The sequence below is a fragment of the Chrysemys picta genome, chromosome 1 (genome assembly GCF_011386835.1).
Source record: "Chrysemys picta bellii isolate R12L10 chromosome 1, ASM1138683v2, whole genome shotgun sequence".
NCBI classification, from domain to species: domain Eukaryota; kingdom Metazoa; phylum Chordata; order Testudines; family Emydidae; genus Chrysemys; species Chrysemys picta.
In genome coordinates, this window is record NC_088791.1 from 24,741,276 (window position 1) to 24,760,678 (window position 19,403).

The 19,403-nt window shown below is 44.5% G+C and overlaps 1 protein-coding gene across 9 annotated transcripts in view; it reads left to right on the plus strand.

Moving 5' to 3' along the window:
- MAGI2 (membrane associated guanylate kinase, WW and PDZ domain containing 2) overlaps nt 1–19,403 on the plus strand; it is a 1,106,753-nt gene that overhangs the window by 729,186 nt on the left and 358,164 nt on the right. For all 9 annotated transcript variants that reach the window (XM_065555069.1, XM_042859399.2, XM_065554827.1 and 6 more), the window contains exon 5: nt 11,932–12,142. In XM_065555069.1, coding sequence (XP_065411141.1) covers nt 11,932–12,142 — 211 coding nt within the window. The remainder of the gene's footprint in view (nt 1–11,931; nt 12,143–19,403) is intronic.

The following is a 19,403-nucleotide window of genomic DNA, read 5'->3' on the forward strand; positions in this document are numbered from 1 at the left end:
ATAAATATAATAGGAGCCATATAGTTCTTAGTGATTCTGTACTAAAGATCACAGCACTCCCCCTGTCTAGTCATTATCAGGTTGTACTTTACTGCACTACAGAAGAAGTGAGTTTTAAGGAGGGACTTGAAGGAGGACAAAAAGCTGGTAGACTTGAGCAAAAATCAGAGTTTCCATCCCATGGGAAACTCTGATATTTCAATATTAGTCTTAATCTCTGTAACAGGGTGGTCTGTTCTCTAAGGAGTGGTGGGAACTGGGGCCAGTCAACCCCTGTTCCATGATATAGCCCCTTTTGGGAAACAGGTGTTCAAGGGAACTGCAGACAAGCTGGAGAATGGGGGGCAAGTATTAATCAGATAGGTACTTCCTGAACATGATAAAATTAACCTGTTAGGTGATTCCCAGGAGGAGAGAGAGGATAGACAGTAGAGGGTAAGGAGAATGGCATGGGAGCATTGAATCCCATCTCAAAGAGAGGCTCTTTGAGATGGGATCCAGAAGCAGAAGACAGACTTGTGGGTTGGGGAATCTTGTCTGAACCACAGCACAGCACCAAGAAGGAGAGCTGTGGGGCCCCTGAACCAAGGAAAGAAGCGTGAGAGGGCAAGGACCTAGAGAGGCTATCTGGGGCAGGGCTGGAACCTGGGTAGGCTGGAGAGGCCTGTGTGAATCAAGGCACAGTCCCATGAAGGAGGGCTATGGAATCCCTTTGCCGAAGTAGAGTTTTGTTTTCATCCCTGTAACAGAGTGGTCTGTCCTCTTTAAGGAGTAATGGGAACTCAGTCAGGCCCCACTGTGTTGAGCACTATGCAAACATAATAAACGACAGTCTCTGCCCCCAAATAACGTATAGTGTAAAAGACAAGATGTAAGAGGTGGATGAGACAAATAAGTGGGACATGGTAGGATGAAGTAACAAATAAATATAACAGGAGATGTGTAGTTCTTAGCTATTCAGTAGTAGTGATCACAGCTCTCCACCTGCCTTATACTTTAGGCTACATGCTCTAGAGAGGCCAGGGGCTGCAGGGGGACTTGCAGAGCTCCATGGCTCTGAGGGAACTGGAGTGGAAGCAGAAACCTGAAGCCTTAGAACAAGGGTGAATTGGAAGCCCCAAGAGAGAAGGGTTTGGGCCAGAAGGGCCAAAGGAGACAGTATTCTATAAAGTCTTAATAAAGTAGAAGGGGAACATTACTTTAAGTACTCTGGGCTGTGAGTAAGTTATTGGGAGAACTGGGAGGGAACTGAGGACAGGGTGCCTGCAAAGCCACGCCATGCCACGAAGGGCGGCACATCATCACAGTCCCAAATCAAGATGAAAAAAATTAAAATATTGCAATTTTTCACAGAATGAAATATTCAAAAATATCTCTCTTTGGAAATGGCAAAACAACTAATTTTGATGTTTTTGATTTAAATGAACCATTTTGACATTCCCAAATTAAAATGTTTTATTTCAGTTTGTTGAACTGGCCTGAAAGGTTTTGTTTCAAGTCAGTTCAACATTAAATTGCATATACTGTACTTATTGTGGCATGTTGCATCATGCAACTTGTAGATTGGGTACCTGATGCTCTCTCTGTCATAAGTAGTCTAGGATCTCTGGCCAGACTACATCTCCCATGAAGCACCTGCAGTCATATGACTGCTATTATGCACCACACAGCTAGATCAGAGGGAGTCCATTTTGCATCAAGAAAGCTGTAGTCGCTCCAGACAGTCCAATCATAGGAGAGAATGGGAGCCATAACAACAACTCCCATAAAGCCATATGCCACAATGGAGAAATGCAGTTTAATGCTGAAAAGACTTGAAACAAAATGTTTGGGACCAATACAACAAATTGAAATATTTCAATATATCAAACCAAGTAGAAACAAAATGTTTCATTTCTCTGAAAATTTCAGCAAAATTGAAATGCAGCACGTTTTTAATTTGCAGAAACTAGGTTTTCCATCAAGAAATCATTTTGACAGAAAATTCCCAACCAGTTGTAGGTGGTGGCTTTACAGATTTTGATTGGGAGCTTATAGGGAATGGCTTGAAAGAGTGTGAAAGTGCTTGTCAGGCAAGCAGAGAATCAGGCAATTGAGGCAGGCATCATTGATGAAAGGAAGGTGGGAGTCAACCTTGCAGAGAGATGACAAGTCAGAAGATAGGGTGGAACTATATATTGTTGAAGGCTATGGAAATGAGAACAAGAAGTTTGTGTCTGATGCGTCAGAAGATGGGAAGTCAATGGAGTGACTTAACAAAGGTGTGATGTAGTCAGAATGATGAGTCAAGAAGATGATTTGAGAGAGTGAGGTTGCAGGCATCAAGGACAGAGAGGAGGAGATGACAGTAATCAAGGTGCAAAATGTTCAGGCCTTGTCACAGTGTTTTGGCAGTATAGGCAGAGGGCAAAGTTCTGATCTTGGAGACATTGTGCGGGAAGAAGTGGCAAGATTAGGCTTGAGCTGGATTTGTGTACTCAAGGAGAATTATTAGGCCTTTACCTTCCTGGGGTGATATCTTATGATTCTTCCCCTCTCAGACTGGGATACTAGGCTACATCCCCCTGTATGCCAACTGTGATTCCTCAGCAGGTCTGCCTGGGTTCAAGCCCTACAGTTCTTCCCTCAGGGAGTGGTGGCCAGTGTGAGAATATAGGGACATAAAACAGCCTCTTCCAAACAGAGCATTGTTTAATCTCGACAGAAGGAATCAAAGGCTAAGAAGAAAAGATTTTTTGAACACAGCAGTCTACATGCTTCTGTTTTACCTAAAGCTCAGTAGTCTTAGCTTATCCAGATGCCCCACTTCTGGTATGAGGGGACAGTCTGTACCCTGCAGTCCTTGTGTCTCTCCCCTGAGCTCAGATTTTTAATCTACTCCAAAGTTTTTTGTTTCAGTGTTGTTGCCTGAATTTCCCCCTTCCCTGTACCAAGCCAGGGAAGTTGAAATCTGCATGGTCAGAGGGAAACTTGAAAGGGATTGAAAACTATAATGTCCTTTTAAGTAGGAGTGAGTGGGCCTATCTGAAGCTTGTCTCCCGTCCTGGTCTGAGTAACCCATGTCTGAATTAAACCCTTAAAGTAATCAACTATTGCAGGGACAAGGTAGGTGAGGTGATATTTTTATTGGACCAACTTCTGTTGGTGAAAGAGACAAACTTTGTGTAGCTTGCAAGTTTGTTTCTTTCACTATCCAGAAGTTGTTCTAATAAAAGATATCTCCTCACCCACCTTGTCTCTCTAATATCCTGGAACCAACATGGCAACAACAACACTGCAGTCAGGACTGGCGCAACCCATTAGGTGACCTAGGTGGTCGCCTAGGACACTACAATTTGGGGGGCGGCGACCGCGGCGGTATTTTGGCGGCGGGATCTTCCACCACCTCTGTGGGGGGGCATTTCGTGGCGGGACCTTCTGCCGCCTATGGCAGCAGAAAAGCTGGCGGCGCTCCTGACTGCAGTAATCTAATAGAGGCATCTTCAGGGTCCTTCACAGGAAGGACAGTTTTGTTGTTCACTGTGACAGAGGTTGGGAGAAAAAGGGGAGGGTTTAGTGGAAAAGATCAGAAGATTGGTTTTGGACATGTTAAGTTCCAGCTGATGGCTAAACATCCAAGATGAGATGCCAGAAGAACAGGTAAAGATTTTAGTTTGGATGGAGGGAGATGGACCTAGAGTAAGGAGGTAGATTAGTGAATCATCAGCATAAATATGGGAGGCAAAGCCATGTTTGGGAATGAGGGGTGAAATCCTGGCCCAGTTGAAGTCAGTGGGGATTTTGCTATTGACTTCTATGTGGCCAGGATGTCATCAAGAGATAGGGTGTAGAGGGAGAAGAGGAGGGGGATGTGTACAGAGTTCTGAGTGACCCATCCTGAAAAAGAGAGAGAGAAACAAGAAGACTCAGTGAACAGAACAAAGAAGGAGTGACAGGACATTTATCAATGGCACCATAATCATTTACTGGGATATTGTAGCTCTTCTCCCTGCTATCATCTGTTAGGGGATAAGATCTTTGGGTCATGTGTTTGCATAGCACCTATTATAGTGAGTTCTTAATCCTGATTGGGACCCTTAGCTTCTACCATAATACTAATTATTATTGTTGTTATTATTCATCATATTAATTTATCATTTGGATTTAGGGTGTCCAAAGTATGTGTGGTAGTGCTTATAAATCATACTGTTGGGAAATTCGCACTCCAATCTACAAAAAGTTAAATCAGTCTCCTTAGCAACCAACATCAGGATTCAATACTTTACTAGCCACCACCTCTGGCTCCACACTTTTCACCGAAGCTGTTTTTACCCCTTTCTAAACTCCATATGAAACATGCCTTTATAATGTCATGGAATATTCAAAATGGGGAAGACCTGTCTAAGTGGTAATATTGGTGAAAAGGATCTGGGGGTTATAGTGGACCACAAACTGAATATGAGCCATCAATGTGATGCAGCTGCAAAAAAGGTCAATATGATTCTGGGGTGTATTAACAGGATGTCGTATGTAAGACACAGAAGCTACTTGTCCCACTGTACTCGGCACTGGTGAGGTTCCCAGCTAGAAGAATGTGTCCAATTCTGGGCGCCACAATTTAGGAAGGATGGGGACAAATTGGAAAGAGTCCAGAGGAGAGTTACAAAAATGGTAAAAGGTTTAGAAAACATAACCTATAAGGAAAGGTTGAAAAAACTGGGAGCATTTAGTTTTGAGAAAAGAAGACTGAGGGGTAACCTGAAAAGTCTTCCAATATGTTAAGAGCTGTTATAAAAATGACAGTGGCCAATTGTTCTCCATGTCCACTGAAGGCAGGACAAGAAGTAATGGGCTTAATCTGCAGCAAGGGAGGTAGAGGTTCAATATGAGGAAAAACTTTTTAACTATAAGTTAAGCTCTGGAATAGGATCCCAAGGGAGATCCTGGAGTCCCCGTCATTGGAAGCTTTTCAATTCAGGTTGGACAAATACCTTCAGGGATGGTCTAGGTTTACTTGGTCCTGCCACAATGCAGGGGGCTGGACTTGATGACTTCTCGAGGTCCTTTCTAGCCCTTCATTTCTGTGATTCTATGTGTATTATTCATCTTCCCCTCCAGACAATTGGAAGTTATTACAACAATTACAAGTTTCACCCCAAAAAGGAAATTTTTTTTCAGGCTCAAATTAATTAAGGAATAAAACATGACAAGGAAAGTGTTTCAGAAGGATTATTGCATGCCCTCGGCTGCTCTGCAAAGCAAGAGGCCAAGTTCCAAATGTCATCAACCATGCCAAAAGGTGTAACAATCCCAGAGGAGTGCACTGTCTTATTACGATATAGGAATGATTTAAAAAGAGATGTATTATTTCCTATGCAAGACTAGGAATTGTTGACTCAGATAGGATGACACCAATACTACCTAAAAAGAGCTATAACTGTTTTTTCTCCACAGATGTACAAACCAATTCAAACATCAATATTTTATATTATTTCATTTAGTTTATTCTCTGTCTATATTGCTTCAGGCAGCTGGGTTGTTTCTTTTCTTCCAAAAGTACAAGGTTTTATACTTTACTGCATGAATAATCTGCAGCATTAAAATAAAAACCTAACCTGGCACGTTCATTTCACATGGTTAGGTGGAAACTTCCAAGTGTTAGATTATAAGTAAAACAACGACACAATTTGAACTGCCAGCAGCAACTTTGGGTTAAGGATCAAGCTCTAGAATAATCAAATAAGACATTTTAGGGGTATTTTTGAAACATAAGAAAATGTATCACTAATCTAGCACTTCACATTTCCAGAGGGTAATTCATCAGATTTAGTAATTTGCCAATTGCTAAACTTTGTTTTGGTTTGTTACTATGTAGATGAAACAAAATGATCTAACTTAATTTCATTTACAATGGTTTTAAATGTATTTTTAATGCAGGCTGTCTCAATGTTCCTTCTTTCCCCTGAATGTGCTATGTTTAACACATGTAATAAGAGGCTGATGTTTTCCCATTGCCTCCACTGCCACTTCTCAAGGCGCTCACTGTTGATTGCTTTTGAATATATTTTGAAACTGGACCATATAATCTTTTCCATCTGGAGACAGTATCTCCAGTAGGCTGTTTCACCTGATATCAAGTCAATTAATTATTTTCTTTAGTGACAAATGTATTTGGGGGCACATATTATGGAACAATCTTTTTAAATCTTTAAATCAAAGATGTTATTTGAATGCAGATATTTATAAGATGCCTTTGGAGTTTATTTCCTCCTTGTTAGTGAGTTGCTGTAATGTTTTTGATTTTATTCAACTTTAACCTTTTGTACCAGAATTATATTTTTAAGTCAAACATTATTTATCAGTATATATTAATAGGAAGAGAATCAGGAAAGGTGATATATAGCTTACCTAAAACATTTGAAACATACATACCCACAACAAAATGTGTAATATTAAATGGCAATACAATGCTGGACTCTAAATCAAAGATGAGTGGAATGTCGATTCTGTAGTGTAAAATGTGGGTAGTTCTATTCGGAAATACATTTTGTTAAAATGTCATTATAGCACCTTTATTGCTCACTTTTACACTTATCAAGAGGAGTTTCCCAGTATAGCCAAAATCATGTGTTCATTAATCAGTCCCCAATAAATATTGAGATCGGCTTAGAAATCTTGAGATTTTTTAAAAAATAATTAAATAAACATTGGGTCCTTTTTATTTGCCTTCTGTTTTTATGAGGCAGACCTCCAGATTGTATAAATGACCACAGCACCGTTGACTAGAATGGAAATATGACAATGTATAGCAAGTGAGGGTCTACCCTCTGCTCCTTAGGGTTCATATTTTCAAGCATTTCTCTGCAATGATGAGATCTGCGAAACGCTTTTGTTGTTGTTGTTTAATGACAGCTGAGATTCTCATCTAATCATATGACTGCAGAAGCTTGGTCTTTAAGAAAAACGCCATATATCACAATACTTGAGATAAAATCACAAGAGTTGGCAACACTGCTTTCCTAACTGCCAGACCGGTGATCTGAGAATCCAGCTATGCTCTACCTGGCTCACACATAATCACCAATACTAAAGTTTCTGAAGGCAATTACAGTCTCCGTTAACCCCCGGTCCTTACGGTTTGCCCTTAGTTTCTCTATTCGGCCTCATAAGAACATAGGAACGGTTGTACTGGGTCAGACCAAAGGTCCATCTAGCCCAGTATCCTGTCTTCTAACAGTGGACAATGCCAGGTGCTTCAGAGGGAGTGAAAAGAACAGGTAATCATCAAGTGAACCATCTGCTGTCGATCATTCACAGCTTCTGGCAAACAGAGGCTAGGGACACCATCCCTGCCCATCCTGGCTAATAGCCGTTGATGGACCTATCCTCCATGAATTTATCTAGTTATTTTTTTATCCCTGTTATAGTTTTGGCCTTCACAGCATCATGTGGCAAGGAGTTCCACAGGTTGACTGTACGTTGTGTAAAGAAATACTTCCTTTTGTTTGTTTTAAACCTGCTGCCTATCAATTTCATTTGATGACCCCTAGTTCTTGTGTTAAGAGGAGTAAATAACACTTCCTTATTTACTTTTTCCACACCCATGATAATGTTATAGACCTCTATCATATTTCCCCCCTTAATTGTCTCTATTCCAAGCTGAAAAATCCCAGTCTTACTAAATTCTTCTTATACGAAAGCTGTTCTTACCCCTAATCATTTTTGTTGCCCTTTTCTGAAACTTTTCCAATTCCAATGACAGGTTTCAGAGTAGCAGCCGTGTTAGTCTGTATCCGCAAAAAGAACAGGAGTACTTGTGGCACCTTAGAGACTAACAAATTTATTAGAGCATAAGCTTTCGTGGACTACAGCCCACTTCTTCGGATGCATATAGAATGGAACATATATTGAAGAGATATATATACACACATACAGAGAGCATAAACAGGTGGGAGTTGTCTTACCAACTCTGAGAGGCCAATTAATTAAGAGAAAAAAAAACTTTTGAAGTGATAATCAAGATAGCCCAGTACAGACAGTTTGATAAGAAGTGTGAGAATACTTACAAGGGGAGATAGATTCAATGTTTGTAATGGCTCAGCCATTCCCAATCTGTTTTGAGATGGGGCAACCACGTCTGCACACAGTATTCAATATGTGTGCGTGCTATGGATTTATATAGAGGCAATATAATATTTTCTGTCTTATTAGCTATCCCTTTCTTAATGATTCCCAACATTCTGTTAGCTTTTTTGACTGCTGCTGCAGCAGATTGAGTGGATGTTTTCAGAAAACTAGCCATAGTGACTCCAAGATTTTTTAATATAGAGATATACCTATCTCATAGAACTGGAAGGGACCTTGAAAGGTTATCAAGTCCAGTCCCCTGCTTTCACTAGCAGGACCAAGAACCATCCCTGACAGATTTTTGCCCTGATCCCTAAATGGCCCCCTCAAGGGTTGAACTCACAACCCTGGGTTTAGGAGGACAACGCTCAAACCACTGAGCTATCCCTCCCTGGGTGTATGACTACTGGGGCTGCAGGTCTGGACAGCAGGATGGGGGCAGGGAGGTAGAACAACCTCTCCACACAACGGTCAGTCAACCATCAGCTGGAAGGAGGAGAGGGGAGCCAGCCAGTTCCATCCTTGCCTTTCTCAGGGGTAGCAGGGCTAGTTCTAGTTCCAATTCCATTCCAGTGTGAGCTGGGATGTTTACTGCCTTCTCTCCAGGGTGGAGGAGTGGCAAAGGGACCAGGAAGGGCAATGAACAGATGCATTCCTCCCCTACTTTCTCTGCATTTTCCCAGTGGATCAGCCCTACTGCCTTGTTTGCCTTGGCATGCTGAGACCCACTCACTGGTGCCTTTCTCCCTCTCAACTGGAATTCCATGTAGCTTGACTTCCCTCATTATCCCAGGGGAGTCTGACCTGATGCTGCATTACAGGGGAGGCTCTTTAAGGTGCACCAAAGTGAGGTGGTCTATAAGTTCCAAGCAGACAGGCCTGCCTATCTGTTTCGTAATTTTTAATTGAGTTTTGATATTCGGCTTTAAGAGTCAATGTTAGGAGTAAGCTGAGAAGCATGTCAGTTTCAAGAGTCTTCCTGATGGGTGCCCCCTTCTCACTGAGCACACCGGAAACCTCTGATTGATGACAGTGCACTGTTCCGGGTTGACTCCCCTGTACACTTCCACTTCTGCTCTGCACACTCGTACCCCGGTGCTGCCCTTTCGGTTGAAGGGAGAAACTGGCTGCTAGGGTCTTAAAATGAGGAAGCCACCTCTAAAATATGGAAGAGGACTCCACACATGCCCTCTCTTCTTTTTCACATGCTCATTGTTTCACTTCCAGAAACACAATGTACATGCAGAACTGGGCCTCATTCCTACAGTAGGAATAATCTCAAGACAATGGGGTAGCCTTTGGAAATGAATGAACAGTTTTGTTGATAAATTGTGAAACAGAAAAGAAACCAGATCCTTTTCACAGCTGTGTTGACTCTACAGAGCTAAGAGAAGAAGAAAATAACAGGAGCTTATGTTAGTCAAAGTAAGCAGGTATAATTCTTAATACACAGAGAGCAGATTTGCTGAGTGAGAAGGTGTCATTTTTAATGAGTCACTCTTAAAAATATATGGAGCTATACCTATCTCATAGAACTGGAAGGTCATCGAGTCCAGCCCCCTGCCTTCACTAGCAGAACCAAGTACTGACTTTGCCCTAGATCCCTAAGTGGCCCTCTCAAGGATTGAGCTCATAACCCTGGGTTTAGTAGGCTAATGCTCAAACCACTGAGCGATCCCTCTTCCAAGTAGAAGGGTGCTTTAGGGAGTGGTGCCCATGTTGTCATATTCTTCTCTCTATAGTACCTCCGTCCCTTGGCAGACACTTCAGCTGTGCCTCACATCTGATCAAAAAAGAGGATAGTATTCCTCCAAGGTGATGATAACGTAGCTCCAAAAGCTGACTAGCACAAAGTATTATAGAAAAGGACAGACAAGAACTCGTCAACCCTCAAAGTGGTAACTGAGGATTCTTAAAGTAATCAATATAATAAAAATATACTCTATAGATCAGGCTATAATGGCTAACCAGTGGGGCAAGGGGAAGGATTAAATTTGTTCTCAGAGCAGAAAAAGAGATATAGGCATGTGTATCACCTCCTTGTCTAGGTGGAATGAAGAGTCGTTAAGAAATGGTTGAAACCAACCCAGATCAGCAAGAGGGTCAGAGAGGCACTGCAAGCTCCAATGACTCATGGATTTCCCCACATCTCAGCAAGGAAGCTGAGCAAAGACCCTGCTTGAGAACAAAAGACTTAGAGGTGTGAGGATAAGAGTGAGCTCTGGAAGAAGCTCGAGCTCTCTCACTTGGAGACTGACTAAGTAGGTCAGACTGAGAGACACACAGAGCCAGAAAATGGAGTTCACTACAGTTTGGCTGGGGCTCTCAGCTGATGACAATGGATTAAGATTTAACCTAAGGCAGTGGTTCTCAAACTTTTTTTTTCGTGGACCACTTGAAAATTGCTGAGGGTCTTGGCGGACCACTTAATGATTTTTCCAAATATTGTTTCTACCGTTAGCTAACTAGCGCTTTGGATAAAAGCGCTATATAAAAAAACCCCATCATAATAATAAAAAATGTTTTTTGTTCTACAAATAAAAGCACACAACTCATATTTTAATATCAGTAGTCTTACCTTGCTAATGCAATGGATGTGCCCGCTCTTCCCCACGGTGGCAGCCCCCGAGCTGGAGTGGGAAGGAGTGGGGTCTTTCCCTCTCTCCCCTGCCGCAGCAGCTACTGAGCTGGACTGGGAAGGAGGGGGGTCTCTCTCCTGTCACAGCGGCCACAGAGCTGAGGGAGGGAAGCCATAGCCCTGGAGCTGGGGAAAGTTGCCTCTTTCTCTGGCCGCCACAGCCCTGCACGTCCCAAATTCCCCCCACCCCTCTTCTCACCCTACTTCTCCCTCCCACCTACCTCCTATTCCCCCCACGGCCACCACCTCACCTTAGATGTGCGTCTTCTCCAGGGTCCAGGCACCTAATTAGTGGAGCCACGCCTGCGCAGCTCCACTGATTAGCTGGATGGCCCTTCATTCTCTTGTGTGCAGCCACCCAGGTGCGCACCTTAGCAGAAACTATGCGTGGACCACCTGAATGGAGCTCGCGAACCACTGGTGGTCCCTGGACCACAGTTTGAGAATCTCCGACCTAAGGACTTCTTATGATGTGTTCCAGTTGACTAATAAACCCTACTGTTTTGAAAACACTGCTTGAGTGTTCTTATAAATACTTGGTGAAGCACATTAGTCCCTGAAGAGTGGACAACTCTACACCAGGAGTCTTTCTCTGTCAGTGGACAGAGCTCACAGTATGAAGCAGGAGTGCTAAAGCCCAGAGGTTCAGTCTGAGGAGTGGGTGAGGCCATGTGGCCTACCTTGAAGAAAAAGTGAGATCCCTGGGGATCTGGCAGATCAAAGGGGTTCCTGCAAGGGACAGTTCCAAAGCTGGGGATGTAGCACTGATCCTGTGGATCCATGACAGCTAGTACTACTGGATAAAAGGCTGCCTTTGCATCACTGCTAGCAGTTGATTTGGGAGAACCCATGGGAGAGAGCAAGCAAGAACCATTAAGGAGTAGAACCAATGATGTGCAGATATGGTAAATATTCCACAGAACCCCATGAGCCCTGCAGTGCGATGAAAAGCTTGTTTGCCCTTGTATGTCTGATTCTTTATTTTCTTGGTTTGGTTTGTTGTTTTTTGTTGCTGTTGTTTTGTAATCTAGGTAAAAAAAAAAACTTCTTGGAGGTAAAACCAATAAAACCTTTGTCTTTGTCTGGAGACTTGAAGTTTCACAGACTTTGATGCAATAAAATCCTCCACATTATGTAAATGAGTTAGGAACACAGGTATAAGAAAGTCTTTTTTTCTTCTCTTGTAGAATCGAGTGAACATGAAGAGAAGAGTACAGGTGCCTCAGGTGAGATTTCTTCCCAGCCTTATCCTGCGCCAGTATACAGTCAGCCTGAAGAAGCAAAGGAGAATATGGATGTAACAAAGCAAACAAAACCTGAAGAGAATGATGAGTTGGGCCCATTGCCTGATAATTGGGAAATGGCTTACACAGAAAAAGGGGAAGTCTACTTTATTGAGTGAGTCTTGCATATTTTTTCTCTCTTTCTATTAAAAAGAGTATTTTCTAACTGTGTAGGGGAAACTGTTTTGTACTGGAATGTTACATAATGCACAATCCAAGATCCTCCACTCTGAACCAGCAGAAAGATCATGCATGTCATGGAAGTAACACAGAATTTAGTGCCTGGTGCCAGGAATTTGTAACATTTTCCAGATTACTGGCTGATGTTCAGAAGCAGTATTTGCTTTCAAGGGAGGTAGCTAAGGAACATGGTGCTCTGCTGGCAATAGTTAAAGGTGGAAAACACTAATCTGTATTTAAGAAAAGAACAACTCAGCCATATGCTTTGGCCTCAGTAGACGGCCAGCCTTTCATGCTCATATATGTTGTAGTACAATTGCCAGATTCTTAAGTCCTTGTCCTATATAATGTGTTCTTTCTAAAAAAAAGGGGGATTAAATTTAAAGAAAAAAAGATAGATGATAAACTTATAGATAAAAACCTAAGAACACAGATCAAATAATATTTAAAAATAAAACTCCTGAATGACTCAGGGATGATGTAGCAGGGTGGCTACCCGCTACCGCCCTAAAGGGCTGGAAATCAGCCCTGGGAGAGGGCTGAGGCTGCGAGAGGGCTGCTGCTAGGAAAAGCAGCAAGCCTTGGCTGACTGGGGAACCAGCCACAGATGTGGCCACGCCCCAATCAGGACCCAGCTGGCCCTTATAAGAGGGTAGTGGGCCAGGAGCATACAGAATCTCTCTCTCTAGATGTGGAGAGGGATGGGCCTGGCTGCTAGGAGCTAAGCAGGGTACTGAGGCTGGACCAGGGCTGGGGGGAAGGTCAGAGGAGCTGGGGAGCTCTGGCTTAGAAACCACCCCAGGCTGCAGGCCTTGGTAAAGGACAAAAGAAAGGTACTGTGAGGCAGAGCTGGGGGAAGGCCAGAGGAGCTGGGGAGCTCCCACCTAGAAACCCCACAGGCAGCACGCCTTGTTACAGGCCGGAAAAGGTACTTGGGTTGCAGAGGGCAGCCTTAGTGTAGGCAGAGGCAGCAGGTCCAAACCCCCCGTTGCCAGTTATGAGTGGCAGTTATACTGCAGTCTGCCCCAGTGAGCGGGGGCTAGATGATGACTGGCAGTAGCCAAAAGACTGAGGTGAGGTGAGGATGGGGGGGGATTCCCTGGGGAGGGGTGACCCAGATCTGTAGGGGTACTGCCGGGGGCAGCACCACGGCCTGAAAGGGGCACCGGGGTCTAGGAGGGACTCGGGCCCAGCGGCAAGCGGGACACCGCCTGCGGAAGGTGCTCCGGAGGCTGGAAACGCTAATTCCCTGGATGACCAGCAGGAGACGCTGCAAGGGTGAGACCCGCCCTGTGATAGATGGATAATGAGATAAGGAATCTTTTTTCTCTAGGTCAGTGGATCAAATCAAGTCTATGTCCATATAGTAATCAAAAGTAATTATTTTCTGATCGCTGTTCAGTGGCAATTGAGAAATGAACTAGTAGACTTTAAACAACTATTATAGCAGTCACTAAATGGCAGCCACACTAGGACAGGTAATTGAATGGACATGAAGACACAACTATTTTTTCACCTCCCAGTGCAGACCTGTGATGCTCCCCAGAAGTACTCAGGCTTGTGAGGTACCTTGCCAGTACCTGCCCTTCACATGAAGTAGTTTTGCCTGATGCCTGCTGTAGCTCAGCTCCCTAAAACCAACAGCCTTTGGCCACAGACATAGCAGTTACTTCCAGATGTCCGCAAACCTTACCCTCTCTGTGCAGCTAGTGACAGACGCACACCAACCCTCAAGCCCCTCTGCCAGCATCCCCGTCTGAGGTATTCAGCCCCTGTCACTGGACACTCACAGAAATAATCAGGTATGCTGTCTCCAAAAGAGACAGAGTATGCACAGTTTGACTGGCACAACTCAGATCAGATCTGACAACACAGCACTGGAATCTACTGATTGTGAAAGCAAATAAGTTTATTTACTAGATTAAGATTTAAGAGTTGGTGAGCAAGGATAACAAGAACAACAGGTTACATGTACAATAAAAGGTATAACTTTCTTTTTAGACTCTTAACTTTAACAGACTAAAGTTCTTGTCTAATTTCTCACCTAAAGCAGCCTCCCAGAATCACTAGCCCACCTGGCTAGGATCCAACTTTCATGAATGGAAAAAGCCCTGTCCTTTTTGCCTCCTCAGTGAAAGGATAAGAAAGGGATCCTTTTCCCTTCCTCATATAGTCCAGTAAACCTTTGAAATGACCCTTTTGAAGTGCACCCTCAGATAAGATTCTTCTCTCCCATTGAATGTTCTTCAGTGTTCTCCCTGTTGATTTCACATCCCTCCCAGCAACATGTTTTTCCTGTTGACTTCACATGCAAATGGGGCTTCCATTGTGTTGGCTTAATTACATGTGACAGAGAGATATACATCTTATCTCCTGTCTGGAAAAAAACTGTTTGTGAACTCTTCCTGGTTACATAGTTTAAAAGTTATTCTTAGTAGGTACACACAATTCCTTATGTACCAATTACACATACATCTCACAATGCTTATGATGACCAGTCTGATCTAAGCTTTCATTTGATACCTCTCATGAAATTATAGATATATACTATGACAGCAATGTGTTAGGTGTAGTGAGTTTATCAGGCCTCATAAGAGTTGCTGTTATAGAACATTGAACCCACTACCCGTTGGCATTGAGGGGTTCTTAAGGTCACAATTCTCTCTGGGTTAATGCACTTTAGAGAGGAAAGAGTGAAGGGAAGATCAAATTGCCATTGCTTCTATTGTGTCTCCTGGGGGGAAAAAAACGTAAGTTATTGCAGTTGTCCGTCCACTTCAAGTATATGGGTGCTCAGTGCACCAGAGTTAGAGATTTTCCCCTTAGCAGTACCTGTCAGGGCACCGCATGCTCCTTCTGCTGCCTTGTGCTGTTGCATGATGGTATCCGGAGCAGAGCCACCCCGACTCCTCCTCGGGTCCTTCTTACCACCCATGATTGGTAGTCAGTGTGTTGGCTTGCTTCTGCAAGTATTCTCTCTTTCAGGAAATTTGTTTTTTCTCTTGTATATAGTGAAGTGGTAATTTAGTGTAAGTTTCATTTATTAATAGTTTTTTTCATAATTTAATGGAGTGTCAGTTTCCATTTCTTCTGGGTGCTGGTGCCTGGTACTGGGGAATGCCTTGGTCTCTGGGTTTTAAACCTGGCATTGGCTACAGGAAATCCATGCCAGTGGCTGACCCTCATTCTAGGTGTCTGAAGTGCTTCGGGAAGTGTCACTTCTGGAACAAGAGTTAGATCTGTATGGATTTTAAGCCCCAGACTAAATAGAATAGGGAGATGAGATTCTGCAACCTTTTTTCGGAGGCAGCCACCAAGTACATTTACTTCAGTCAGAAGTGCCACTCGGGACATTACTGAGTTTTGGCATCATTCTCCTTCCCCAGCACTGGGAAAGAAGCATCAGCATAGTGCTTCTAAGGACTCATCCTCCAAGAGGCCAAGGTTTCCAGGACTGTCAACCAGAAAACAGTCTGGAAAGTGGGGAAGAGTATCCTCAGAGGAGAAGTATTCCCCGGTGCTGACAGCATCTCAGTCAATGGGGTCATCAGCTCCAGCACTCTGGCTATGTCACGGAGACCAACACATTTTGCAGTACCGACCCCTTCGATGCAACAACAGCCGCATCAGGGGAACCTCTCGGAACCAACACTGGGGCATATACCAGGATTTCCTCTGCCTCTCGATACTGGCCTCTCCAGCAGTACAGGAGATATCTCATCCGGTATCGATGAATCCTCAGACTGCACTGGACTTACCTGCAGGTAGAGGTCAACTTCCAATACCATGGCCAACTTTGGACCCTCCTGTGTCTCCTTGCCCAGTGCCATGCAGAGGCAAGCCCAGTATGCTCCCTTCGGTACTGTTGTCTGCAGAGACTCAAGAATGCACCTCGACACCAAGCGGTACCATGCTCCCCTCTTCAGGTGACTCAGGCTCTTCTTTGGGATCAGAGGTTGGTTCATACATATCTCGGGCCGGAGATCAAGGCATCACTCTCCATCACTGAGGGGTTTTCACCCTGGGTATCTGATAGAGGTTCTCCATTGGTTGAGGGGCACAGATCCTTGATTGGGGTCCAGTGCCCTACCACTGGCCATATTTGAGCCCATGGGGGTTTCCTCCTACCACCAGATCCTCCCCATTCCCCGACAGAACCTCCATCGGAAGAGTTATAGGAGACAGCACCTCGGCCTTTGTGTTCCTCATCATCATCACCCAATGAGACAGTGGCATCTGAAATGTCCTCACCTCTTTAGGACAATTACAGGGCCTATAAGGACCTGTTAAAGAGGTAATACAAGTGGAGATAGTTCAAGAAAGCTCCTATAGGTTAGTAGACATTTTGGGATCAGCAGGGATGTCCCAAGTAACTCTCCCTATAAATAAGGCCATTCTGGAGCCCACAAGGATATTGTGGCAAATGCCTCTTCTCTGCCCCCAACAGACAAAAAGACTGAGTGGAGGTACCATGAGCCCTCATAGGGATATGCACACTTTTACCACCATCACCCTGAGTTCCTTGGTGGACTCCACAGTGAATGAGGGATAGCCGTCTTCTACTCCAAAGACAAAAAAAAGGCAAAGAAACTTGATCTTTTCAATTGAAAAATTTATTCTACTGCTGGCCTCCAATTTTGTATCTCAAACCAGCAAGCCTGCTGGCTAGATATGATTTCTCCATCTGAGACAATGTTCTCAAGTTTGTGGACAAGTTGCCAGAGGATGCCGGGCAAGAGTTTCCAGCAGCAATTGTAGCAGGTAAGCTGGTGGCTAGGACCTCTTTCCAGGCTTCACTGGATGGGGCAGGCTCTGTAGCCAGAGCCAGAGCATTTATGATAATGATGCGTAGGTGTTCTTTGAGTGATTGCACATGTCCATTCCACTCTTGATGTGTGCACATCCTGTGCACCATCACTGAAAATTTTCCCCTCAGTGGCACCCTCTACTGCAACACACCTGTGACACAGGTATAAAGGGACCAGCCAATCCCAAACCCCTCAGTTCCTTCTTACTGCCTGTGATGGTCACTGTAATGCTCATCTTGCTTTTGCAATTGCTTTCAGTCGACTCTTTGTACTATGTATTCTTGTATTTTGTTGTAAATAGTTTATTGTTATTACTAATATTAGTGTTTTAGTATAGTTAGTTGGTTTTACACCACCTAAAGGTTTCAGTTGATTCCTGGTACCGGAGAATGCCTTGGTCACCAGGCTTCAAGCCCTGCATTTCCTGCAATAAGGCTATGCTTCTAAGCATCCCACACTCAAGTTTCTTGAAGTGCCTCAGGGAAACTCATATCAGGGAGTGTAAGGACTTAAAGCTTTGCACAAAGAAAGACCATGAAGCCAGGCTAAAGTTTCTACTTATGGAGGTGGCCTTGAGACATCCATCTGAGCCAAGTTGGTCAGACTCAGCACATAGTGCCTCGGTATTGGTCAGGAGTGTGCCTCCTACCATGCCTGAGTCTTGACACCACTCACCATCCCTAGCGCCTAAGAAGAGGCATAAGATTTCTAAGCAGATTGCTGAGAGGAGAAGATCTCCGGGACCAAAGTCTGGTAGGCATGGGGTTAAGAGTAGAGTGCTGTTTAAGTCTAAGCACTCATCTGCTTCGGCACTGCGGAAGACAGCACTGTTGACTCTGGCACCTAGGCAAGTACTGTCAAGTCCAGAGCCAGAAGGAGCTTCCATATCTGCAACACCGCACCGTACCGACCCCATCCTGATACCGACCACACTGGAAGGATTTGCAGCAGCCAGAGATCTAAAGTCTATTGGTCCCGGTATAGCTGGCAGTTCAAGAGTTGGTGCTGGCAGATGCAGGGGAACCAGCAAGATAGTTACAGTGCTCAGTACCGTGCCAGTCCCAATTACCTCAGATGGCTGACCCTTCAGTACTGTCAAAGGGGAAACAAGTGATGCTCGCCACTCTGCATGCCTCTCCAGCTTGGCACCAACCACCAGCACTGTCTGGAACGGCACCTCTGTTGTCAGCGGAAGGTGAGTTGTCTTCTGCTGAATCAGAGTTTGGGTACTCCAGCTCCCAGCCTCCGAGCTCCTTTCACTGTCTCCTCCCTGAGACATTACTATCCTACCAGGACCCTTCCTTAGGAGTATCATTGGGTGGCTGGCCAGGTAACTGCCCAGTGCCCTTTTTGGAATGGATGGAGCTTTCCCTTGGTTTCCAGATCGTATTTTGGGCACTCCTAGTCAGTGGCCTTGCAGACACATGCAGCACCCACGCACCAGGCAGCACCCATTCCTGAGCCAGCTCAGCAGGACCCTGTGGGTCAAGAAATGGAGGAAGAGCAACCCCAACCAGTTCTGGCCCTCTCTTCATCCTCCCCTGACAAGGCAGTCTCAGCAAGGGACCTTTCCCTCACCCAGGTGACTATAAAGCACACTGAGAATTGTTAGCATGGGTTGCCTTAAACCTGGGAATACAGGTGGAGAAAGAAATCACATTGCCTGGTTGACATTCTGGCCACAGCAGGTCCTTCCAGAGTGACCTCACCTCTAAATGAGGTTACTGTGGATCCAGTTTAGGCACTATGGCATCCCTTTCCCCACCTCTAAAAGGGCAGAGTGCAAATATTATGTGGCTTCTCAGGGTTTTCAGATAGGCACCTCAAGACTCATCCAATCACAACAACCCGAAGCTGTATGAGGCTCCTGGGGCACATGGCCTCATGCACATATGTAGTACAACATGCGAGGCTGCACCTTAGGCTCCTCTAGATGTGGCTGGCCTCAGTTTACTCTCCAAGCCTTCATCATCTGGGCACACAGTACCTGTGCTCACAGTACCTTTGTGGGTTATAATTTTACTGAACCCTCTCAAAGTTTGTGCAGACATTTCTTTCCTGCACCCTCAATCTTTGACTCTGGTCTCGGATGCATTGGCTCTAGAGTGGGGAGCTCGCCTGGGGCCCCTCTGAATTCAGGGTCTATGGTCCTCAAGGGATCTCATTCTTCATATAAACCTCAGAGAACTCAGAATAATTTGTCTTACCTGCCAGGCCTTCCTACATCATATCGGGGGCGGGGGGGTCTGCTTGTTGTCACAGTGTCACAGACAACACCTCAGCAATGTTTTACCTCAACAATCAGGGAGGAGCTCGCTCATCACTCTTTTGTCAGGAAGCAGGAATGTTCCATTCTATCAACCTTGAGGCCTCTTACCTTCCAGATAT